Source organism: Chenopodium quinoa, unplaced genomic scaffold, assembly GCF_001683475.1.
Source record: "Chenopodium quinoa cultivar QQ74 unplaced genomic scaffold, ASM168347v1, whole genome shotgun sequence".
Classification (NCBI taxonomy): Eukaryota; Viridiplantae; Streptophyta; class Magnoliopsida; order Caryophyllales; family Amaranthaceae; genus Chenopodium; species Chenopodium quinoa.
The window spans coordinates 3,178,909-3,204,630 of NW_018743204.1; the positions used below are offsets into that span (position 1 = coordinate 3,178,909).

General features: G+C 36.9%; 1 protein-coding gene and 1 non-coding gene across 2 annotated transcripts; both read left to right on the forward strand.

Moving 5' to 3' along the window:
• Window positions 1–14,205: 14,205 nt before the first annotated feature.
• TRNAA-AGC lies at window positions 14,206–14,278 on the forward strand. The gene has a single exon. It is a non-coding gene; the product is annotated as a tRNA-Ala (tRNA).
• A 94-nt stretch (window positions 14,279–14,372) lies between these two features.
• On the forward strand, window positions 14,373–25,720 carry LOC110733915 (acyl-coenzyme A oxidase 4, peroxisomal-like). Its single transcript, XM_021913993.1, has 14 exons — window positions 14,373–14,529; window positions 15,592–15,696; window positions 16,996–17,102; window positions 17,247–17,324; window positions 17,403–17,526; window positions 17,685–17,758; window positions 17,846–17,905; window positions 17,981–18,090; window positions 19,851–20,010; window positions 21,655–21,731; window positions 21,819–21,990; window positions 22,072–22,164; window positions 23,632–23,759; window positions 25,373–25,720. Exons 1-13 carry the CDS (start codon window positions 14,505–14,507, stop codon window positions 23,752–23,754), a joined length of 1,308 nt encoding a protein of 435 aa, XP_021769685.1. The 5' UTR covers window positions 14,373–14,504; the 3' UTR covers window positions 23,755–23,759; window positions 25,373–25,720.
• The last annotated feature ends 2 nt before the right edge of the window (window positions 25,721–25,722 follow it).

Here is a 25,722-nt window from a genome sequence, read left to right on the forward strand (position 1 = left end):
GTTGCTCTCCTTGATAGTATACTATCTTAGCGGTTTCGTTCGGTGAAATCTATCCCTCCTAAGTGTTGCTTGGGTTTTTCACGGGTTCTCAAAGGAGCGCTTAATAAGGTGATTTGCAAGCCTGATGACATCTCTTGTTCCGTTCAATTTCTTGTGTTTCCTCTTTGTGTCCTTAAAACCTTTTCTCCACGGAGTAATCGTGAGTGTACTTCGGCTGTCAGATGATAACGGCAGGAAGAGAGTATCACATATGCTATTCGTTCTTGGTGTGAGCCTGGTGGTTCTATACAACTTGTGCGGGACACATTAGCTGATGTGTCTCCACCTTTGTTGGATGCTGATAAGGACCATGATTTGTCTGAGCATAATATTAAGCAATGTAAGAGAAAGATTTGTGACGGAAATTACACTGCTGCAGTCAGGGTTCTTTTGTCTTTTGGTCTTGCCCTTTATAATGACGCTACTCTTGCAGTGTTACAAGCTAAACACCCTTCCTTTCCAGCTCCTACCTTACCGGATATCCCCGTTGATCATCACCTTATTGCTAATCTTGCCGTTGTTTTGGACTAAATTAGAGGTTTTTCGTGTGGTACGTCCTGCGGTAGAGACGGCTTGCGTGCTCAACACCTTATGGATTGCTTGAGTGGTGCTGCAGTTGCTGCTTCTGATGAGTTGATGGACTCTATTGCGCAGGTGGTTAATCTCTTTCTCGCTCGGAAATGTCCTGCTGAGTTGGGAGAATAAATTAATAGTGCTCGTCTCACGCCACTTGTTAAGCCTGGTGGTGGTATGCAATCACTTATAAAAGTTTTCTTTAGAGATTGCACAATAACACGCTGAACATCCGTCTGCCCATGTTAGAGAACTCCAAGGTCATCAAATAACGAACTAATCTCATTTTTCTTCTGTCAACTTTTCACCTTTGAGAACAGTAGTTTAGACGGGCAATCTCCTTTCAGTATCCAGTTTTTCTTGCAACGTTGACTCTAGAACTGTAGCTGCAATAAGATACTCTCCTTTGAAGTAACTATAATTTTCATATAGAGAGAGGCATCAGTAACCGACTAAAGTAACTCTCCCTCATTGGAAAGATCCTTCAGAAAAAATTTCCAATCAACTCCCCAAAATTTCTTATTGCCGAGACACCAATTCTTGACTAGTGACTTTACATGTTCCAGATTCTTTGAGAGAATGAACATTGGTGAGTCAGAGATGTTTCTTTGCCAAGTAGTGAGGACAAAGTCATGTATTTCTTGAAAGTTTAGACACCAATTGTCCAATTGATATGGACGATTTGACTGTCTTTGAAACGGGGAGTCATCAAAGAAAATAGTAGCATGATCAGAAATGAGAATCGATTGATTGAGTAAATGACTATTAGGATAGTAATGAAACCAATCAGATGTCGTGTAGGCCCGATCCAGACGATGTAAAATGAGTTGATCAGCATCCCTATCATTCGTCCAAGTATAGGGAGGCCCCTTGAAGGGAGTTGCAAGTAAACTAGACTTAAGTCTAAAATCAATAAAGGAATCCCAACCCTTAATGACATTTGACCCACCCAACCTATCTTAATGGTGCTCATTTTGATTAATATCTCCAATAATCAAGTAATTAGGAGCAATAGCAAGTAAATCTAAAATCAAACCCCAAACTTGAGGTCTATCTTCAAGAACAGGAGCACCATAAACAAACATCACATATTTACTATTTCCATAGTAAGCTTTATATTACAAAGTACAACATTTGAACAACAAAAAACCGCAAGAGACTACCTCCGAACCATAACCAAAAACCACTAAACCCCCGCTAGTTCCTACCAAATCAACCCCAAAAACCGAAGTAGGACTAGTAAAACTAAGAAAGCTATTCACAACTGAAACGAAAAATTTAGTTTCACACAAAAATAAAAGGGAAATTCTCTTTGGTAACATCAAATTTTTTATTTTTCTCAATGGTGAATTATAAAAAAATCTATTATCATTGGTAACACCAAATTTTTTATTTTTCTCAATGGTGAATTATTAAAAACTCCAATGAGTGAATTATTAAAAACTCTATTATCATTGGTAACATCAAATATTTTATTTTTCTCAATAGTGAATTATAAAAAAATCCATTATCATTGGTAACATCATATCATTGATTACCAATGATAATAACTATTTTAATTAAAATCAGTAACCATGGTATTTTAATTAAAAAAAATCTCTCCAGTAGACCAGCCACTTCCTCCCCCTTCCCCTCCACTGCCAGTCCGGCGTCCCCCATCCCCACCAGCATTCGGCGTCACCCCTCTTCTCCGAATCCGATAGCTTCTCGAATACCGAAAAGTCGTTTAATTTCCTTCTAAACAGAGCCACACAAGCGGAACAAGTCATACCAATAACAAAAAACAAAGCTTTGGATTCTGAACCTTCAATCTTCTCCTTCTCTTTCGGCGAAACGCCTTTCGGGTATTTCGGCATCGACGGGTAGTGAGGCCTCACCGATAAATGTCTTGCTCCACTCACTCCGCAAGCACGCTTATGTCAAGATTTTGGATGTCGTCATTGATGAAAATGTCTGGGCTGGAAATGAAAAAGGGCTTCCTTCCTTCCTTCCTTCCTTAATCCCTAGAATCTCGAATTCTCCGTCTCACATCTGTAGATTACGAAACAAGTTTTCATTCATTCTTCGTTCTTTCAGATCTGTTATTTGTTTCTTCTTCTGATCAAAGCTAAGGTTCCTTTCTTATTATGCAGTTGAGCTCAAGAAGCAGATATGCTCTTCTCTTTATTTAACCAACAAGACCGATAACTATATCAATTTAGGGAAAGGGGAGGGGGTGGTGGGGCTGGGGGTGTCGGAATTGATCTCGTGCGGCAGGGGAGGAGTTGGTAACCGACGGGAGGGGAGGGGGGCTGATGGCAGGGGTGGGTTTAATTTTATATAAAATAATTTAATTATAAATAAGAAAAATAAAAAATAACTAACCAAACTATAGTTAAAAGTTAATAAAAAATGGTCATTAATGTCATAAATAATAAGTATAAATAGTTTAGGTTTACCGAAGATAATTAGTGTTTTTACAATTTACCAAAGAGAAAATAAAAACCAGAGTGTTATGAAAGAGAATTTCCCAAAATAAAAAGGTAGAAGCAAAAGAGTGCAACAACCAAAACACATAAGGAAGCTTAGGCGAACTAAGGTCATTTAAGCCCCGACAATTCCAAGATGTGATCTTCATAAACCTTGGAGCTGTGAAGGGCCAGCTGCCAAACCAAGGGTGCCTGAAAAAACCGAAGACAAGCAAGGCAAAGTAGCACTAGTACCATTGCAGAAAGCCTTATAAGCAAATCCATCTTCAGAAAACTTGAGTAGCTTACGGGAAGAAGCGCTGCTAGCCTCTTCTCCCTTCCTTTTACTTGTTGCTAAGGCCATGAAACCACTAGATGAACACACATACTTAGCAGAAGAACAACCAAGAAAACCCAAATGAGCAGCAGTCGAAACATCAGAGCAGCATTTTGTAGTAGGTGCTTGACGTTAGGTAGCTGCGGGCATGGTAAAGCCCCCTTTGCTTTGCAAATTAAGAGCCTTGATTTTACGCCTTTTCTGAGACCAAGAAGAACCATGATACCCAAGAAAAGAGTCCTGATCATACGAGCGACAGCAATGAAAGGGGCCATGACTACTCCTTTTGCGCGACCAAGTCTCGTTATTTTCCTGTAGCTGCTGCATAGGAACATCAGGTTGCGCATTTGTGGGAAGCTGACCAGCAGATTTGTCTTGTAAAGACAAATTTTCAAGCAATGCAGGAGCTACTTCAGTTGCGGCATAGCTTATAGCAGGTGGCAGAACAAATTCCTCTAAGTCTGAGCTATCCGTAAGAAAGCTTTCCTCAAGTGCTTCTGAAATTCGAAACCCCCAAGCAGAATTAAATTGAGAACAGGCCTCAGTAAACGGTGCATAAGGGTCACCCTCTAGAATAGCAGCCCGATTCTCAGCAATAAACCTTGTAGAATTCGGGTTATGATATGATTCTGGAGTGGTTGGATCCATTTCAGAAGACAATAAACTCTCATTCCCCTATTCAGAAGCAGAATTATATTCAGAGCTAACCGAATTAGAAGAAGAAACCACATTATTCGGGTGAGACATGCAACCATTTTGGTAAATCCCATTAATAGGAATAAATTCAAGTTCTAGATTATCATTAGTATCCCCATTAGGAGCAGCTCCAGTGACATGACCATTCGGCAATCCATTATCCCCTGGACCTGATGAATCAGAGTCCGAATTGTCAGGTTCGTTGCCATCATCCGAACCCTGATTATCCTCATTATCAGGAGGTTTGTAATCATCTTCATTATCATCATTATCCTCCGGATTATTATCATCAGGGTTGTTATCATCATCATTATCCATATAATCATTATCATCATCAACAACCTCATTATCATTACCTGGACTCTCATCATTATACTCGAAGTCTTACGCCAAAACAAGAAGGTTGACACGTGTATTTCTCGTTCAGAAATTTTCTTGAGTTTCCTCCACCATATTCTTGTATAAAGGCCGATTATGTGGGCAATACAATACTGTTAACCCTTGAGATTCAAACGTCTCCATCCTTGCATGAATGCGCCTAGCAGCCACATAATCCGAACACTCACAAATCTCCTTATAATGCCCCACACAACCGCATTTCTTACAATACTTAAATACCACCTCATACTTGAAAACCCCAAGTAGGAGAAAATTCACCCGGAACCACCCAGGAATTAAGGGTTTAGAAAGATCCACTAGAACCTGCCCACGGAATTCGGGTTCATCAGGAAGGCCATCCCCGTCATATTCAAGAGTTTCAACAAGCCCTACAAGATCTAAGGTTTTACTCCTATACAAATACACCATATATAATTACAATAATTATATCATTAATATATAAAGCCGAGTCCCGCAGCCAAACCGAAAAACAACGACACTTAACATTCCAGCTTTTCGCCACATGTCGCGCCATGTAAGCGATAAATTATCTAATATATGACATGTATAATGCCACATATGTGAAAATTAGAATAAAAAAGTTATTTTAGGATAAAACATGTTATTTTAGAGTTTTATTTTTGATAAAACTTTTAATATATCATATTTATAAAATAAACTATAACTTAAAATAAATATCTTATAAATTTGTTATATTTACATCATAACATCTGTTTTTAAAAACAGTTGAAAACTAGATCCATTTATGATATATTTATATCGATTAAAATGAGACATCGATACTTGATGTTCCAAATTTTTACCAAGAATCATACTCTATAAATAAAAAAAAATTAGTATGATTCTAAGCCACGTAATTCAAATATATTTTTAAAAATAAAAAAGTTATTTAAGAGTTTTGTTTTTGACAAAATTATGATATTTCAAACGTACAAAGTATATATAAAATAATTATCACTTTAAATAAATAATTATATATAAAATAAGTATATATAAAATAATTACCAAGTCCTTACGAAAAAATCTCCCTCGAAAGAAAGGGTTGACCTCTCTAGTTTGCGCCTAGGGTTTTACTGTCGTTTGTTTCAGCTATTGTGAATTGATTGCTCTAGCTGTGATTCAAATGGTGGATGATATTGTAAATCGATATGCAAACCTTAAACTTGATGATGAGGATGGGGGTGTGGTTGATTTGGGAGCGGTGGAATCATCCTCTTCAACAGAGAAATTTCATTTGATGTTGATCGGTAGACTTGAAAGACCCTATAATGTTGAGGCCTTCAAAAGTACTATGACGAAAGTTTGGGCGTTACAGGAAAAATTGGTGATTAGGGTTTTGGGCCCGAATCTCTTTATGCATTTCAATTCTTCCATTGGAGAGATAAGGATAAAGTTATGAATGGGCGTCCATGGTGCTTTAATAACTTATTACTTGTGCTGAAAGAAGTTGAAGGGGATGAGAAACCCGAGAGAATTCCTCTATTTCATTGCCCGTTCTGGATGCGAATCAAATACTTACCCTTTAACTTTAGATTGGTGGAAAATTGGGGTGAGGTGTTAGAGATGGAAGAGGATACGTTGGGATTGGATCGGTTTCGGCGTGCCAAGATCATGATCAACGTTGCTAAACCCTTGCGTCGATTCTAGAGAATCCTTAACAAAAGTGGAAGAGAAATTTGCCTTGAATTCGCTTATGAACGCCTTCCATTTTTTTTGCTATGCTTATGGTGTAATTGGACACTCGGAGAGGGATTACTGCCTAGTGTCAGAGGAGAGCAAGAAGAAGAAGCTTGGGTGGGGGAGATAGCTTAAAGTGTCTCCAAGGAAAGGCAAAATGCTAGAATTAGAGGAATTGGAGTCTGTTCTTACTTCCAGGAGACAACTATTTATCACAAAAGAGATGGAGCAATTACCTCCTTAAACAGAGCTTGATTCGGAGGAGACTTTGCAGCTTGGTGTGAATAGTGAAAGTATGAATGCAAAATTGGTGAAGGGTGCGGAGATTACCTTAGAGATAGTTGTTGCGAATCCCTGTTATGGTGTGTTGGGGGGGAGTGTTGTTGGGAATAGCGGGGAGGGGAAAATAGGAGATGATGTTAGCAAAGTGGGAAGTGGGATTAATGAATAGATTGAAGCTGGTTCGAAAGGAGTGGGTGGAGAAGTAAATAAAAAAAGGGAGTTAGTGGGACTTAGCTTGTGTTTGAAGCTGGGGTGGAAAATTACAATAAAAATAATACAAAAGGGAGGAATAAGGTGTACAGGAAGATAGTGAGGGAGAGGGACCAATTTGATACTCATACGGAGGTGGAGGAGGATGGAGTTTTAGGCAAGAAGGAAAGGGAGGTTGGTTCTGCTCGTGGGGAGAGTGAAATGTCGAAAAAGAAACTTTTGTTACAAGATGAAAATTCTGGATTGCGGGTGGCGGCGCTGTCAATGAGCAGCCCTGCCAAGCTCAATGAGTGTCTTGAGTTTAAATTGAAAAGGTCTGGGCAACACCTCTGCAATTAATAGCCTTCGAAACCTGGTTCGGAGGGAGGCCCCGTCTCTGATCTTTCTTATGGAGACGAAGTTGAGTAGCGGTGAAATGTGTAAGGTGCGTGCAAAGTTGATTGGTTATGAGGGGATTGCGGTTGATAGTAATGGAAGATCGGGGGGAGTTTCTCTTTTATGGGTTAAAGTCTTGAAGGTGGAGTTGAGGTCGATGTCCATACACCACATTGATGTTAATTTTGAGGGTCTAGGGAATGTGGGGTGGCGTTTTACTGGCTTCTACGGGTGGCCGAAAGTCCATAATAGACATCTATCGTGGAAGTTACTTGCGGAGCTAGCTTTGGGGGAGGAGGGGCGGTGAATTTGAAAGGGGGATTTTAATGAGATTCTTGCCGATTCGGAGAAAAAAGGAGGTCGAGATCGAGCTTTATGGCAAATGGAGAATTTTCGTGAAGCTGTAGACTTGTGCAACTTGAGGGATACGCCATATTCGGGTTACGATTTTACCTTTGACAATGGCCAGATTGACGAGGACAATGTTCAATGAAGGCTTGATAGAGCTCTTGCTCGGCAAGAATGGCTAGAGATATTCCCGAAAACAAAAGTTCTTCATTTAGAGTGCGAATGGACTGACCATGCCCCCATTAAATTGTTGTTGGATGAAGGGAATGGCACGGATAGAAGGAAAGAAAAGCCCTTTCGATTTGAACAAATCTGGGCGAGAGTGAGAAGTGTGAGGAGGTGGTGGAGCAAGCATGGGTAGGAGGGGGTAGGAAGGAAAGTTAGCATTATGTGCAGTGTTGTTGAGGTCATGGAGTGATAAGGAATATGGGAATTTTTTTTCGAGAAATAAGGAAGAAGAGAAAAAGGTTGAGCACATTGAATAAGGGGGAAGAACCGAAGCTAGAGTGAAAGAAAGCAGAAGAGTTGTGAGGGAAATTGCAGATTTAATTCATTATGAGGAAATCTACTGGCATCAACGTTCGAGGGCCCTTTGGCTTAAAGATGGTGACCGAAACTTGAGTTTCTTTCACAGGAAGGCTTCAGCTCGCCGTGCAAAGAACAACATCACTCATCTTTTATATGCGGATGGTGTACGGTGTGATGATGAGGAGGAGATTTGTGATGTGTCTGTGAATTATTTTCAAAGCTTGTTCAGTACTTCGACCCCTATTAATGTTGATATGGCTCTTGAAGGTGTGGATAAGAGAGTGATAGAGAAAATGAACGCGAGTCTCAATGCTACCTATACGGCTAATGAGGTGCTCATAGCTCTGAAACAAATGCATCCTTTGAAAGCGCCAGATCTAGATGGTATGTGCCCATTATATTTCGAGACTTATTAGCATATTGTAGGTCCTGCTATCACTTCATTAGTATTGGGTGGCCTTAATGGGGAGATTATTCCGAAGCAAATTAATGATACTTTTATTGTTTTGATCCCTAAGACAAAGGAGCCCGATAAGATGACTGAGTTTCGACCGATTAGTTTGTGTAATGTGGTGTATAAGTTGATTACTAAAGTCCTTGCTAATCGGTTTAAAACGTTTCTCTCTGATATAACTTCTATTAATCAAAGTGCTTTTGTTCCTGGGAAATTAATAACAGATAATATTTTGGTAGTGTTTGAACTTTTTCATCATATGAAGATGTCGGAGAGTGAAGGAAGGGTGATGGCATTGAAGCTTGATATGGCTAAAGCATACGACAGAGTGGAGTGGGGGTTTTTTTAGAGCAGTTATGACTAAGATGGGCTTCTCGGAGCTTTGGGTTGATCGTGTCATGCATTGTGTTTCAATTGTCTCTTTTAGAGTTCTTATTAATGGGGCACCTTCAGGGGAGTTTACTCCAACTAGGGGTATTCGACAAGGTGATCCTTTATCCCTTATCTTTTTATCTTGTGCGCAAAGGCCTTGTCTGGTTTGTTGACTAATGGTTGAGAGAGGTAGTCTTCATGGGGTGAGAGTGGCATCGATCGTCGGCCCCTTCGGTTTCTCATTTATTTTTTGCGAATGATAGTATCATTTTTTCGAAGGCGAAACCGGAGGCGGTGAATACGATTTGAGCAGTATTGAAGGTGTATGAGGATGCTTCGGGTCAGATGGTGAACTTTGATAAGACGACGGTGTCTTTTAGTAAGGGAGTAAGTGGAACGAGAAGAAGTGAACTAGCGAGTTTGATGGGTGTTAGGGAGGTGGATGTGCATGATAAGTACCTTGGTCTTCCAATGGTGATTGGAAGGTCTAAGAGGGTGCTTACTAAGGGTGTTAGGGAGAAGTTGTGGAAGAGACTCCAAGGGTGGAAGAGGGTTTTTTTTTTATCTAAAGCGGGTCGAGAGGTTTTGATTAAGGCAGTGGCCCAATCTATCCCAACCTACACGATGAGTGTGTTTAAATTCCCTTCTTCATTTTGTGACGAAATGAGATCTTTGGTGACAAATTTTTGGTGGGGGCAAAAGAAGGGTGAGAGGAAGATTCATTGGATAGCATGGAAAAAATTATGCGAACCTAAGGCTAAGGGTGGGTTGGGATTCTGTTACAAATTCTTTAACGTAGCCCTCTTAGCTAAACAAGGTTGGAGACTATTACAGTACCTGGACAGCTTATTAGCAAAAATTTTGAAGTCTCGATATTTTCCTAATGGGGATTACTTATATTCGGAGTTAGGGAGCAGCCAAAGTTATACATGGCGGGGAATTTGGGGAGTAAAGTGGGAGCTGCAGCATGGTATTTGTTGGCGTGTTGGTGATGGTTTAAACATTTCAGTTTGGAAGGATGCGTGGATTCCAAGTACTCAAACTCGAAAGATTATTTCACCTCGAGGTGATGCGCCAGAGGACTTACATGTGTGTGATCTAATTCACCTTGCAGCAGCTCGTTGGAATGTATCTTTATTTGACACTCTTTTTTTGCCTTTTGAAAAAGAGCGTATTCTCAGCATTCCATTAAGCTTCCGCCTACTTGAGGATTCTCTTGCGTGGGATCTTGAGAAAAGTGGGGAATTCTCAGTTCGTTCGGCTTATCGTGCAATTTATGGTGATTCTAAAGTTGAAGAGGAGGCTTCTTCTTCGAGTCCTACTGCAATCTGGCAACAGGTTTGGCATGCTAATACTCTCCCACGCATTAAATTGTTCTTTTGGAGAGCTTGTTGTGGAGCTTTGCCTACACTTCAGGGATTAAGCAAGCGTTTGCCAGATAAGGAACCAACCTGTACTTTGTGTGGTGTTGAAAATGAGTCTGAATTGCACTACCTCGAGGATTGCATTATAGTTAGACTGATTTGGGATGAAAGTGGCTTTTTCGGGTGATTTAAGTGGGTATTATCATAATTTTGGGGATATGGCCCTTACTTGTTTGCATAGGCTGCCAAAGAAGGATCGTGGTCTTTTTATGACAATCTGTTGGTCGATATGGAACGCTAGAAATCGCTGGTTGTTTGAAGGTGAAGCTTGTAATCCAAGAGCCTCAATGGAGTATGTTTGGAAGCTCATAAACGAGCTGCCTGCGAAGAAGAGGGGGGACCAAGAGTGAGTTCTTCAGCTCGTGTGCCCCCTAAGGGATCTGTCCTGAAGCTCAATATAGATGGTGGGATGTTGGAGGGTCTGGGTTCTTCAGTGGGAGCTGTAATGAGGAATTCAGATGGTGTTGCTTTATAGGCAATGGCGTGGAGGTCTGAGAGCAGATGGCAGCCACACATTACTGAAGCTATGGCCTTGCTTATTGGGCTTCGAAATGATGTAGAGTATGGATTTCAGCGTATAGTAGTAGAAAATGATTGTCTTAATTTGATCAATGCTATCAAGTCACATGATTAGGGGGGGGGGGGAGTAACTTTCATTTAATTTTAGATGATAATTAATCATGTTAGTAGTTTTCTTGTTTGGGTGTCGTGGAGTTTTGTCCATAGAGAGGGTAATAAAGTTGCCCATGAGCTTGCTCATTGTTTGCCATGGGTGATAGGTAGGCGTGTGTGGTTGTCGAATTTTCCAGTTTGTATAGTTCCTCTCTTGGACTCTGATATTGCTATGAATGAAAACTAATATTGTTTTTATTATTATTATTATTATTATTTTTTACAAAAATAGTTGTCAAGCAATTACCCATGATGCATAGTAGGAATAAGATAGATTATCTTATTAATATAGATGACAATTCTTTTTTAGTAGAATATGTTTGATGTCAAGTAAACTAAATTCGGGTAAACTTTTTAAGATGGATAAGTTATTAAGAGTTTCCAACATATTATATATAAAATAAATTATGATATAAATAAATATCTTATAATTATGTTATTTTTATAAAATGACATTCGTTTTAAAAAGTAATTAAAAACGAGATACATTTAATATGATTGTTATATATATTGTACATATTGTTATTAATATCCTAAACTTCATTAAACAATCCGGTCATTGCCCGGGAACAATACTAAGTATATCATATTATATCACTAATAAATAAAGTCGGTTTCGCAGCCAGACCACGAGATAGCGACACTTGGCATTTCACTTTTTCGCCAAGTGTTGCGCCACATAGGCAACAAATATGTATGATTGTGACACATATGATGCTAAGTAAGCGATTCTTGGACAAATTTTTTTAAGATAAAATTGTTGTATAAAGTTTTATTATCACTATACTTCTAAATTTTCATATATACAAAATTAATCATAACTTTTAATAAATATCGTATAACTCGGTTTTATTTCCATCATAAAATTCGTTTCAAAAAGTTCTTGAAAATATGATCCATTTATTATAAATTTAATTTAGTTAAAAAAAAATAATCAATAAAAATAAGTTTTAATCAATAGTTTTAGTTTGGTAAAAAGACTAAAGACTTTCGGTTAAGTAAAGATAATTTAAGTTCAATAACAATAATTTCAAGTCAATAATAACATAGATATCTATTTACAAACAAGTCCGCTTTGATCTTCGTTGATAGTTAACGAATCGCAATCACCCCCGATAGGAGACTCACTAAACCTTCCTTTTTTGTTGTGGGTAGGGTGAGCTGGGGAGGGAGTAAGGATTCCCCTCTTGCCACTGGTCATCTTTGCTTCATCACTTGTGCTCCTAACTTTCTCTAGTTCATAGAGAATATCCTGATTAAAGAGCTCGACGTTAGCAGCCTTGCTAAGATCCTCGTGAGCCTCGTCAAGTTGGTTGAGCTTGATTTCAGCTAAAGCCTTCTACAGTGGGCTTTAACACACACACACACATATATATATATTAAAACTCAATTGGAAGATATGAACTTGCCATATGTCATCATTACTAGGCAAATGATGTGGCGCCATGTCATACAATTACTATTATTTATTAAGCAAAAATGATAAATTGTTAGCATTAATGTTTAAACCCATGACCTCATGCTCATTATACTTTAACTACAACCACTACTCCAATGGCAAATTTTATGTCTATAATGTTTTGCTAAAAAGAATTAATCATAATCATATACTTGAAGATTTAATGTTTAATTTTATTCATGTAAACAATAATCTATAATGACAAAAAATAATCTAATATCTTTTATTTGCTCATACATAAAATAAAGAAAAAATTTGTCAGAAACCACCTTATATAACACTTTTTGGGAAAAAAACCATCTTATACATATATATATATATATATATATATAATATTATTATTATTTTTTGCGAAAACACACCATAAATGTAAATTTTTTTGCGAGATAACACCTTATACCGAAATCCCGCGTTGACCACCCCATGAGTGGCACGTGACTTCCAAAACACCACCCCACCACCCGCAGCCACTTAGCCACCACACCCAGGCCAGAGTCCTTACTCGGTGTCAACGGTACCCCTCCTGACCTAGATCCCGACCACCCAGCCCTCCCCTTCCCCTAATAACCACCTTCCCCCACCCTAAAACTCCCTCACTCCCCTAAAAAAACCCTCCCCTCCCACCTGCCAGCGCCTAAACCCTCCCTCCGTGCCGACGAAACCATTTCTCCCCTCCGCCGGCCGTCTCCACCCCCTTCCTCCCTTGAACCACCACTCGAAAATTCGTAATGATTTTGGGGTTTTAGGGTTTTCGGGTGATGGTTCAAGGGGGGAAGGGGGTGGAGACGGCCGACGGAGGGGCAAAATGGGTTTACCGCACAGGGGAGGGGGTTTGGGCGCTGCCGCTGGGGAGAGGAGGGTTTTCGAGGGGAAGGAGGGGGTTTAAGGGTTGGGGGGGAAGGTAGTTCAGGGGAAGGGGATGGAGGGGCTGGGTGGTCGGGGTCTAGGTCAGGAGGGGTTTCGCTTGCGCCTGGTAGGGGGACTCTTGCTGCTGGCGGGGGTGGGGAGGGTTTTTTTTTTTTTTTTTTTTTTTTTTTTTTTTTAAATTTTAGTTTTTTTTTAGTTTTAAAATTTGTTTTAAAATTTTTTAATTTAAGTTTTGTTTTTTAAACATTATAATTGAAGAAAAATATTAAAATAAAATAAAATGTTTTAACCAATCACACATGTGACACATATCATAACCCAAAACAGGTTATGGGTTTTTTGTTCCATTTTTGGGAGATGTGTATCAAAGGTCGTTCCATTTTGAAATAATCCAAAGGTCGTTCCACTCTTGGAAAATCGCTAAAGGTCGTATTATTCTTAACAAATTTTCCTATTTTTAGTGAGGTGAAATTATTTTTGCTCAACTTAAATCCGATCTGAAAAGTTCCGACATACTAGTTTTGTTCAAATCAAATATACCAAATATCCGAAATACCATGCAGCTATTTTTTATGTTTTTAATGAAAAAATGTAAAAAAATCTCAATTTTTTGGATTTTTTATCAGATATTCTTTATCCTGAATTCGAATATTGATATTCGAACAAGCATCTGATTTGAAAATTTCGGATTAGATCGATCTATAATTAATATTGAATTGGATATCCTAAATTATCTTATGTGGATCAGATTTTTGGATGATTAAATCTTTAGATAGTTTTTCTTAACCCATAGTGCCATTTTTTTTGGAGAGTTAATGCTAGAGGTGATCAACATCGGCCCCGCCTGAAAATAAGATGGGTTAAAGCACATTTTTAGTTAAAAACCCGAACCCAGTCCGAAAAGCCCAAAAAACCGGCTTTGACTCGACAAATCCGCTACTTTTTTATGGGTTTGGGCACGATATATGATGTGAAGCCCTGATGATTTTTTTTATCACTGTAATATCATACTATCATTATTGAAAAAAGAATTAATATCGTAAGATGGGGATGTAGCTCAGATGGTAGAGCGCTCGCTTAGCATGCGAGAGGTACGGGGATCGATACCCCGCATCTCCATATTTTACCTGTATTTTTTACAGTTTAACTTTATTCGTTTGGGTCTACCCTTTGCCACGTCATTCATTACTGTTTTGTCTTCAATTTCAGATAATCACGATTCTTCAATTAATAAGATCGTCTTCAATTTTCATTTCCCCATTTCGTCCTCTTCGAACTCCGTGCCATTTAACTCTTCTTTTTTCTCTCTCCTAAATTCCTAATTTTCTTTTCCTGATTCTGCAAAATGACAATTTCTTCTACAAATAAAGGTTAGTTTTCATTCTAAGATCATGAGTTTTTCGCTGTTTTTTTTTTTTTTTTAATTAAAGTTTGGTGAATGCAATAAATTGCATGAATTTTCATTTTCAAGATCATGAAATTTACGATATTTTTTATGCAATTTTTTGGCATTAGATATCATAATTGTCTACCATTTCCCCTCTTTTTAATAAATTCGACGTTTGGTGGTATATTTTAGATTTTATACTGTGAAATGCAATTTTGTTTAGCTGACTCATACACCAATCTACTCATCTTCATAGTTGATGTTTAAATTGTTCCAATTTTGAAAAATATATACTGTTTCATTGGCTTTAAATTTATTAATTATTTTTTGTTGTTCAATTTATCTTATTGTAAATAAATGCTAATTAGTATTGCTTGGCTTCGGCTATTGCAATTACTTGGTTTCGTTTGGAATACGTTTTGGACTTTGAATTGAATGTTAATATTTTTATTAATTTTAATGGATTATTGACTTTGAATGTTTTGATGATTAAGGCTAATGCTATGTTCAATTCACCTATCTGAAATTTTCTAATATGATCAAATCTGGTTCGATTTGATTTTCAGAGTTGGCTATACTTTGATTTATTTGTAAACTAGATAATATATTATAAAATGAGATGTCATTACCTCAAAAAAAAAAAAAAAATGTCATTAAATTTGTATCAATGTATACTTTTCAAATATTAAATTTTCATAATTTTTTAGTTATGGTACTAGATATTTATTAAGTAAATGCAAATAAAAAGATCAAGTTTGATCTAATCTGGTCTGATTTGATCAGTTTTGAAACCAGCAAATCTTTGCTTAAATAAGCTAAATTGAAGTAGCCTAATAATTTTTTGATTATTCTGCTTTAAGTGTATGTAGAGTTTCTAATGATCCCTATTAACTTACCTTACGGCCGGTTTGTTTCATCTTATTTTAACATATCTTATCTTAGCTCTGATAAAATAAATTCAGAAAAAATAAAAATTAGCTTTGGGTAGTCAAGTGATTATTATCACTTTAATGGTTGATCGGATGTTGTGCTGTTTGCCTACTAGGTGACTCACTAAAGGATGCGAGGAGTTCATATTTCAATCTGCCACCACTTGATATATCAGAAGCATTCCCCCAAGCAAAACCTGCATCCATATTTCCTCCTTGCGGTGAGATTGTTATTCTTTATTCCTGTAAAGTTCTGATAAATTTTAATTAATTGCTGAACTTTGTACTACCTTAGGCAACCCATATGTCCTTATATATGTAACATAATTTTTTTTGGGAAATGAATAATTAATATAATAATGTAAAATATCACGGTTGCTAATTTCAGAATCAATTTAAATTACTAGTCATATACTGATGAAGTGATAACGCATAGAATTGAAGGAGAGAATTAAAGTATTTTGGTGAATTGTAATAGAAAAGAGTTGGAAAGTGGAAACTTAGAATTTATAAAGTTGGCAAGTATCCTAGCACAATTTATGAAATCATGGTTTCATAGTTGATGATATTGCTTCACTCTTTTGATGAGCTTCTTCAGATGCATGAGTTTCTTATTCTTTTTGAATTCCAATACCTGTTATTGTGTTAAATCTCTTTTCGCTTTTCCAAATTATCCAAGTCTTGCCTCAATTTTTCTCTTACGTAGTGGATTTAGGTAATTGCAAAGTTGTAATGCATTTCAGTATACTATCGAACAAGTTACAAGTTAGATATGGGATTACTTGAGCCATATTATTGTATACGTCCATCGTATCTAAGAATCTACCTACACTAAAAGCGGTCTAGAAAGAGGAAGGAGTAAGTTATAAGGATTAGTCATTTTAGTTAATTGTTAAATAGTGTATTTATACGCAATTATACATTATAGAAGTAAATACTTATTTCCAGATTAAAACTCGTATTCACTTGGGAAACTAAACATGCTTCCCCCAAGATTAAATTAGTCAATATAATACTGAGACCGACTTGTTGAATGGCCATGAACCTAAAAATAGACGGATTCTTGTTGTAGAGTGCCATAATTTAGATTCTTTGTCTCATCTGTTTTTCTGTAATTGGTCACAAGTTGTCATTTATAGTCTCAATCTAATTAGTAGTTTTCCTCTAATAAATTGTACTTAATCTACTTATCACTTTTGTGACACATAAGGCTTAAAACATGCACAAAAATGTTCATAAAGGAGGCAATTGTGGATATTAGAGGTTTTTGCTGGCTGGATCAATTAATGAACTGTCTTATTCCATTTACTTTCAAACCTATGTTCCTGTGTGTCTGCATCAGTTATAGGCTTTTCTCTGATTTCACCAATATAATTATCAAATTCTTTTTTTATTTTTTATTATTGATTATTATTTTTTAATATATCCTACTCAGCTAGTTTCCTTTGATTCCTTACTAATTTAGTCTCATTCTAGATGTTTATTTATTTATTCTTTCCCGTGCCTCCTTTGGATTGCAGCATCCGACTATTATCAATTTGATGATCTGCTGAATGATGAGGAGAGGGCTATTCGTGCAAAAGTTAGAGAGTGTATGGAAAAAGAAGTTGCTCCTATTATGGCAGAGGTGGTTACCTCTACTTAGTAACTTTGATCGCTACCATCATGGCCTTTTATTGGTCATTATGTAATAAATAATTCTAAGTCATCTTTGTATTATCTTCAGTTGCCAAATTAAGCAAGAGATTGTAACACGTTTTGTTAATTGCAGTACTGGGAAAGAGCTGAGTTTCCATTCCAGATTATTCCAAAGTTGGGGGCCTTGCATATTGCTGGTGGGAGTATTAAGGTAATTAATTTACATTGGGTTTGACTTTCTTTTGTTGTGAGCACCTTAAATGAGGTATTCACAAGTTTCAGTGATTAGGGTTATGGTTGCCCCGGTCTTTCCATTACCGGAAATGCTATTGCCACGGCTGAGGTTGCTAGGGTTGATGCTAGTTGTTCGACATTCATATTGGTGCATTCTTCTCTGGCAATGCTTACAATTGGTGACCTCCTCAACTTCTTTTATATATAAACTTATTTTACCCTCTGTCTGATACACTTGCAATGTCAGTATATATCATGTCTGTTATTTAGGTTTATTGGAAGGCAATATCTGATTGATAATTTACTTTTGGTAACATTGTGGTGTCTGTTGAGATAGCATTGTGTGGCTCAGAAGATCAAAAGAAGAATTATTTGCCTTCTTTGGCACAGTTAAAAACTATAGCATGTTGGGTAAGTTTGCCCTCTGCTGCCATTCATTAATTTGGCTGACTTTTGGAACTTATGCATATAATCTTTCTCATTTTCTTTGTCTGTCAGGCATTGACTGAGCCTGACAATGGAAGTGATGCAAGTGGTCTGCAAACAACTGCTACAAAGGTTTAAAATCCATTTTTTCTCCATGCATTTCCTGTTCCTTTCTCAAGAAGCACATCTGATTATAGCCATTTATAGGTTGCTGGAGGCTGGATATTGGAAGGTCAAAAGCGCTGGATAGGTAATAGCACATTTGCAGACTTACTCATCATATTTGCTAGGAACACTGCAACAAATCAGATAAATGGGTAAGTGTGAAATCCTCTAAAATATTGAGTAAATATAGCTCTTTGACAGGATCCTAGAAAGAAAAATCTATTTGTTAATGTAGAATTTTTATAGAACTTTTGCTGAAAGTTTGCATTTAGACAAATACTGAAGAATTTGTAAGAATTTGCTTTTATGTTTTGGATAATGGTCTTAGGGACAAGTATATAAAGTGTTCGACCCTTGGGGTTGCATGGGATGTTATGTGGGCATACAAGTGCGAACAATTGATTGTCTGTTGGAATTGATAGAATCCTACTGAATCTGATTATGCTTGATTGAGTGATGCATTTACTTTCTATCAAATATGTATATTACTACTGAAGATATGCTTGGAGAATGCCCCTTCTCTGTCCTTGGTGTCTTCCCTTATTGCTGCTGCAACATCTTGCTCTACCCTTGCCTGATAGTTTGGCAGTACCACATTAGGTAATAAGCCTGTCCATTGTCAATGAAATATGTGGATTTCTATTCTCGACTTTTAGATGACCTTGGACTAAACTAAAATGGCTTATTAAACGGTATATACCTATTAAAGTGTCGTGAAGTAGCATGCAATTGTTTTGTAGTTAATCAGAGGTCAATTTGTATACCCGATCTTCCATGTCTTTAATCAAAGGTTTTGGGCTATGATGATATTGATGTTAATGTATAATGTTAGCAGAACGACGAGTCTTCAACCTAAGCCTTGTGTGTCTAAACTGTTACTAAGGCCTCTGGCTCCCTGTTAAATGATTGACAGTATTTTGTAGACTTGTTTTCTTCAAAGCTCTGCTATTTGTTTCTGTTTGCCAGAGGTTTTGCATTTCTGAAAGCGGTTGATGAATCCATGCTTTTAGTGAATATTTTATATCACTTTTCATCGAGGACTTTGGACTTGGGAAATCTGTTGCTGAAGTTGTCAGTGTTGTAATATGTGGGATGGGGGGAAACACAAGTGGAGAAAATTTGAAAAATAGTATGATCTGCATAAGGAAGTTTCAGTCAAATCTATTATGATTTTGATAATTAAAACAAGATACTCCTAGGTTTGTGATATTTGACCAGTGCTTTAGGATCCTCTTGAACCTTTACACATGTGGGCATACAAAATGCATATCCCATTAAACTTAGATGGCATTTTCCCTAAGAAATATAGAAACACAATTTAAATTAGACTTTAAGTATGATCCTCAAATCTTGGCCCATTTGTGCGAAGTGAGGAAGAATAAAAATGAAGGAACTAGCTTTGTGATACGATAGTGTTCACTGAATCAATTATTTTAAAATTATCTGTAAAAGGCAGTATGTAAAGGTAGTTCCCATAATATTATGATAGTCAGAGCATGCTTAACTTTTTAAGTGCACAATGTTCCCATCAAAGGTTATAAATTCTCCTCTTTTTCACATGATAGGGGCTATACTTCTTAATATCATTGGATGAGGTTAGTTTACCTGTTCTTGATACATTACCTGATCACCAACTTGAATGGTCTAGGAGGTCAAGATGTAAGAAGCAATACCTTTAATTGGCTCAGAGTTCAGCATAAAACAATATTGGGATTGTGTATAGTTTACCATCATCCCAAAGTTGCCTTGTAATAATTTGAAAAAGCTCGCGTATCAGCTTAATCTGATTTTAATCTCGAGTTTTTGGTGCAACAAGAGCTTGATGTTAGACCTACTGCAGTTTTAACTCATTGATATCCATACAACTCGTCCTCTTTCCCCTGTTCTCTTATCAACAGTCCACTCTCTACAGATACATTGTTAAAAAGGATTCGCCTGGGCTCACTGCTACAAAAATTGAGAACAAGATAGGCTTGCGGATTGTTCAGAATGGAGATATAGTCCTAAAGAAGGTTTTTGTCCCTGATGAGGATAGGCTACCTGGTGTCAATTCTTTCCAAGACACAAATAAGGTAATGGAGGGATACATAACTTCAGTTACTGAATGTCCTTACTCTTGTTTTGTATTATGTTCGTTGTTCTATTAGGATCTTGCAGGTTAAGAAAATTAATAAGTTGGATTATTAATGTGGGTTCATTATGTTTCTAATTCTGAGAGTGTTTTTGCTGCTCTCTAGCTATTTATGTATGTTTATATGTTAACTTATGTCAGAATATAAAACCTGATCAGAATATTAAAGCAAGAGTAAAGAACTTGATTATTTTCAGCTTTTGGTTATTTTTGCTGATTCTCCTGTTCTACTTAAATTAATGATTTGAAATGATTGGTGGATTGTTTGCCAGGTGCTTGTTAGGAGATCTAGCCACTGAGGTTTTCTCTTGCTTGAATAATTAAGAGCTAAGAGCAGATCTGGGAAGGTGGGGGGTGGGGGGGAAAGCCTAATGCACATACTGTTCATTATGTTCTTGGGTACTCTGGTAGTTAGCTCTACCCAAGGCTATTGTTGCTTATTTTGGGATGCATTTTACTCATTTATAGTAATCCAAATGAGTAAATAATGTACCCTGGAAAACCTATGAACTTGTACTTTACGCATCACTGTTATAATTATTACTAAAACAAGCCACTTCTGACAATATTGATTGACATATGTCAGCTTCTTATGAAAATTTTCCCGCCTTAATTACTTATGACATCATTTTGTCCTTCCAAGTTCCAAAACTAAGAAAATATTGGTTTCGAGAAGGATGCCCCACGATCTTGACGGCCAGATGACTTGCTCCTATCGAAGCAAGACCGAAAAGATTGAAAAAATAAGTCATTTGCAACCACTGATGAAGGATTTTCTGATGAGATTATGCCTACACATTTCCCAAATAAAGTATAACGATTATCCTCTAAAAAAACCTATTTAAATAATGCAACACATGGGGTAATCTAGTTGAGGGATAATCAATGTCTGTTTTAAGAATATAATAACATTCTTCCATTAAATTGCATTAGTAATTCAGTATACAGTGTACATAGCCAGCTGAGTAGCCTCATCTGGGGCATTGGTGGGGTCGAGGCTACCATCTGCACCACTTGAAGATTGCTGTGCCCCGGTGCTCTCTGATGTGACCATAGTGCCTTCTGTTGCTTTGTACCTCAGATGCACTTTTTAAAGCTAAGGTGCATTTGGGAGTGGATGGTGGAAGTAGGGAATGAAGATGATGCTTAAATTTTGATGAGTGTCAAACTTAGTTAAGGATTTAAGAATTTGACATACAAAATTTGAAACTTGACTGAGATATGGTTACAAGTTAAGGGGCCAATGTTTTTAATGGATACTTGGATTCAAGATCTATCCATCCACCTTTTAACTAGCATCTAAATATGTTTTAAAACTCCTTGCTGATTTAGCAATGGCTGTTGGCTGCCCAATGTGATCTCTTTGATGAGCTGGCTAATAAATAAGGATGAAAGGAGGGCAAAGTGAGGTCACGGAAGGCAACTTGACCTGTGACCTGAAGTAGGGTTTATCAAGTTTGTATACAAACTCAATAGCAGTAGTAAAATGCCTTTGGTGCTTAGTTATTCTGTAAATCTGCTGACAAATTGTCAAATATATTGTTCATTTTGCATTTATGTGACGCAACTCTCTTGATGTGAGCAGGTACTTGCAGTTTCACGGGTCATGGTTGCTTGGCAACCTATTGGCATTTCCATGGGTGTTTATGACATGTGTCTCAGGTATTATGATGGTTTACTGATATTTGTGTACGAAATGGTAGTTCCCTAACATGCTAGCATTACTTGGACTGAATACTGCTCCTGAAGGTACTTAAAAGAGAGGAAACAATTTGGTGCACCATTGGCAGCATTCCAAATAAATCAGCAAAAGCTTGTGCAGATGTTGGGAAATGTTCAGGCAATGTTTCTTGTTGGTTGGCGCCTTTGTAAATTGTACGAGAGTGGAAAAATGACCCCTGGTCATGCAAGCTTGGGAAAGGTGAATTTAGTTAACAAGCTATGATTATCTAAAGTCTTTTAACAGCTGTTCTAATGACAATTTCCTCTGTGAATATATCAGTCATGGATTTCTGTCAAGGCAAGAGAGACAGTTGCTCTTGGTCGCGAATTACTAGGAGGCAATGGAATCCTTGCCGATTTTCTTGTTGCAAAGGTCTCGTACTTGCCCTACTTTCAGTACTTCGTTGTCTTGCCTATTTACTGTCTATCATGTGCTTTTTGAAGAATGTGGGTAAAATAATTTACATTGGAGTTTTATTATATATATGAACTGAATGTCAATTCTTTTGATGCTAAAGATGTAAGACAGTTAATAATTAAATCTTGCTTAACAGAACATGTCAGCTGACTCTTTTATAGATTTTAGCTTTCCCAATAGTTAGTCAATTGGCAGAAAAGAGTATATAGTATATTTATATATCGTATTCGTATCGTATGTCTTAATTTGATTTACTTGTCTTTATGAAATCATGCGCACTAGCTGCTCCTTCCACTTTATGGTTGAAAGGACCTGATGTGCTTAGCGAATGAATATACCCTTGGTTTATTTATGTTATTGGCGATAAATATAGCTTATGACATTTCTAATGTTGTAAGTGATGAATTTGTTGTCTCGTCTCCTTGTTCGAGATGTTCCTTGGTTCTGATTGTAGTAACTCATGTTCAGGTTTCTTAGTGATGTTTTTCTAGTGCATTACTGAAACTCAAATATTAAATTATCATGAATAAGATTGAGGGGTACTACTTGAGTACTGAATTTATCTGACATTGGCCTCCCATGGTTGTCAAATTGTTGGTCAAATCCAGATCACATCTCCACGAAAATCTGAGAAACTTGCTGGCCAATTCTTTTCCCAGGGGCTGGCTCTCTTTCTTTTTTCTTTCCAATTATAAACATTAGTTATTTAGTTTCCCCCTGAACAATTTTGTCTTGTGATTTATATCAGATGGTTTTATTTGCAACCAAACATAAAGGATTCTCTCCGTTTGTTATAAATAGAAATGTGAAATTTGTTATCCTGTCCTGGATTATGCTGTAATGCAGTCTAATAGCGCTGGGATTTCAAGTGATAAAGAATAAAGATGACTTGCTTATTACTAGGGAAAATGTTGCAGTATTGTCAGATTAATTATGTTATCTGTACTTGCCAGTCAGTAAGCAACATGAAACAGGATAGCTTTCTGTGCTTTAAAGATGAATACTGGTAACATGTAGACCTAAATCTCTGGCAATGACGAGAAGGGAGTATGATAAAGTTGCTTGGCAAGCTTACTGATAGATGATTCAGATCTGCGGCAGGGTGAGGGAAAATGGATAGGAGAGAGAAACTAACAGATCAAGAGAGATCCTTTTATGGCTTAATTTTCAAGCATGAGATCTATAAGTTACTTTTGGCTTTGTGACTTAGTCCCTGTGTCTGCTGGACTGATTTGTCAATCGAAATGTCAAATACCTGTCTTCTACTTCCAAACCCATTGTACATAATATTCCTGAGCTCAAAATCAACTTTTGGATATTTTATTATGATTGGTCGACCATTTCCTTGTGACAGTTCTTTATCTTGTGTTTCACTAGGCAGTCTTTCCTATATCTTATTATTTCCGACATTGCAATTTCCAGGCATTCTGTGACCTTGAGCCCATCTACACATATGAAGGAACATATGACATCAACTCATTGGTGACAGCAAGGGAAGTCACTGGTATTCCCAGCTTCAAACCTGCAGCAAGGAGCCGCTTATAGTGCATGTAAACATTTCTCTTTGCTTTGATTTGTTTTCTGCTTTATGTATATGCTCTGCTCTTGCTATTTATGCTGCTTGGTAAAAATCTTCAAACCAAGAGGGATAATAGATAAAAATGAAGACAAGTTTGGCTGACAGTCAAACTAAATGTCTATATTTTGTTATTCAACAAGAGATGTAAATAACTCAAAAATCAGAAATTATGAAAATACAACATGGCTATGGCCTATGGCATGTGATGTGTGCAAAGTTCGAGATGAGTTGATTTATTAAAAAACCTGCTACACTCTGATACGTAGAGCAATTGGCTTTTCTATGCCAAAGTTAAACTTTGACCATTGTTTTTTAAAATAATATATGTAATGTATCATTTGGGATCTTGTTAGATTCTGTTGATCAATTAGTGGACTGGAAATTGTTTTGTTGGAATTTGAGTCCTTGTGTTGTTTGTTGAGTTTGTTTATAAGAAGGCTTGCTTATGTTACCTGAACTTAATCCAACATTTTTTCTTATCTTACTGCTTAATATGGGAAGAGGAATAATATCACTGCTAAACTCAAATTTGTTCAGTGTTCTAAATAATTCTGGGTAGCATTGTCAATTTTATAATGTTTAAATAAAATGCAATAGGAATTTTGAATTGAGAAAGTTCAAACACATTGGAGGATAGTTAGATCCCCATACCTAGTACCCACTTTCAGTTGGTGGAGCTAAAGTCGGTACCATAAGCAAAATGGTACTGGTAGTATCTCATGTTTCCTTTGTTGCAGCTTCAACAAAAAGTGCTAGATCTATGTATATCTCTTTCCAAAGTGAGTGTTAAAAACATGATGTTCTTGGATGTGCAAACATTAGGCAACCAATGTATCAAAGCCTTTTAATAGGCACACAACAATACTAGTTTTAAAGAGCCTAGCTTGAGCCTGTTACCTTATTAATTCAATTATGAATTGTGCTCTTAGTTCAGTTGTAAATTTGTAATTGTAAAGATTGAATCAAAGTCTAGAGGAACCCTAAGCTCACTTAACAAAGCAAAATTTGAATAACATATGTACAGCCGTAGAGGTGTAGTTGCTCCTCTTGATTTAGGCGGTGTTTGATTGGTGGTTATACTATAATTAACACTTCTTTAACTGAGAATATACTGGTTTACTGTACTTGTGTGAGGAGCAGTTATAAATTGAGTTTTGTTTGAACGGGAGATGTATTAATTAAGTTAGCAGTTGTTTAGAACCCCATGGTGTGGTGTATTCTGCTGTGTTTGGCTTCTTTCCATCCTCTTCTTCACGGGCATGATTGATTTTTGAAGATCCTATTATGTTAGCCTGTGTGTTTTTGCAAATACTCTTGTATTTTTTAATGGTGTGTCCAAGCTCATATATTCAGCTTCATATGCAAGGCTTGCACCCGCACCTTGTATACCACATTCAAATATATTACAGAGTAACTTTGTGAATGCAGGCTGGTACTTTAATCATGATCCTTGCTGCAAAATTCATACAGTATTTTGCTAACAAAAAATGAATTGTGTTTGCCTTAGTTCATTGTTCTGTGTAAACTTTGCTTTGACACCATTTATTTTATTTTATTTTATTTTCTTAAATATGTGCGTTTCAGGCTGCTAAATTATCCTCGCATACCCAAGAAAGGAGGACTAGTAAACTAGGATGTTGTTGCTTGCTGAACCAAAAAAGCGCTTCATATGATATGCTCATGTTACCTTAGTATGTTTGTAATCCCGTTGTTATACCTCTATGAAACACAAAGTAGGTGGTGGGATAGACAATCTACATGAAAAAATACTAAGAGACTATGTAATCATAATCAAGTATAGTTTTTAAACTTGTATTTAGCAATGTTATCATGCTCCTATGTATCAAATTGTTGCAAATTCGAAAATATCAATCATTGCGTATTATTTGTATAGTATACAGAATGATTAAAAGTCAATATTAGTTGTTGAAATA

What these genes read in the sequence shown, in the direction of transcription:
- LOC110733915 (XM_021913993.1), top strand. Translation starts at nt 14,505, where the DNA reads ATGACAATTTCTTCTACAAATAAAG. An exon ending in TAAAAACTATAGCATGTTGG is followed by an intron (nt 17,759 to 17,845) that starts GTAAGTTTGCCC and finishes TTTGTCTGTCAG; the next exon opens with GCATTGACTGAGCCTGACAA. An exon ending in GTCATGCAAGCTTGGGAAAG is followed by an intron (nt 21,991 to 22,071) that starts GTGAATTTAGTT and finishes TGAATATATCAG; the next exon opens with TCATGGATTTCTGTCAAGGC.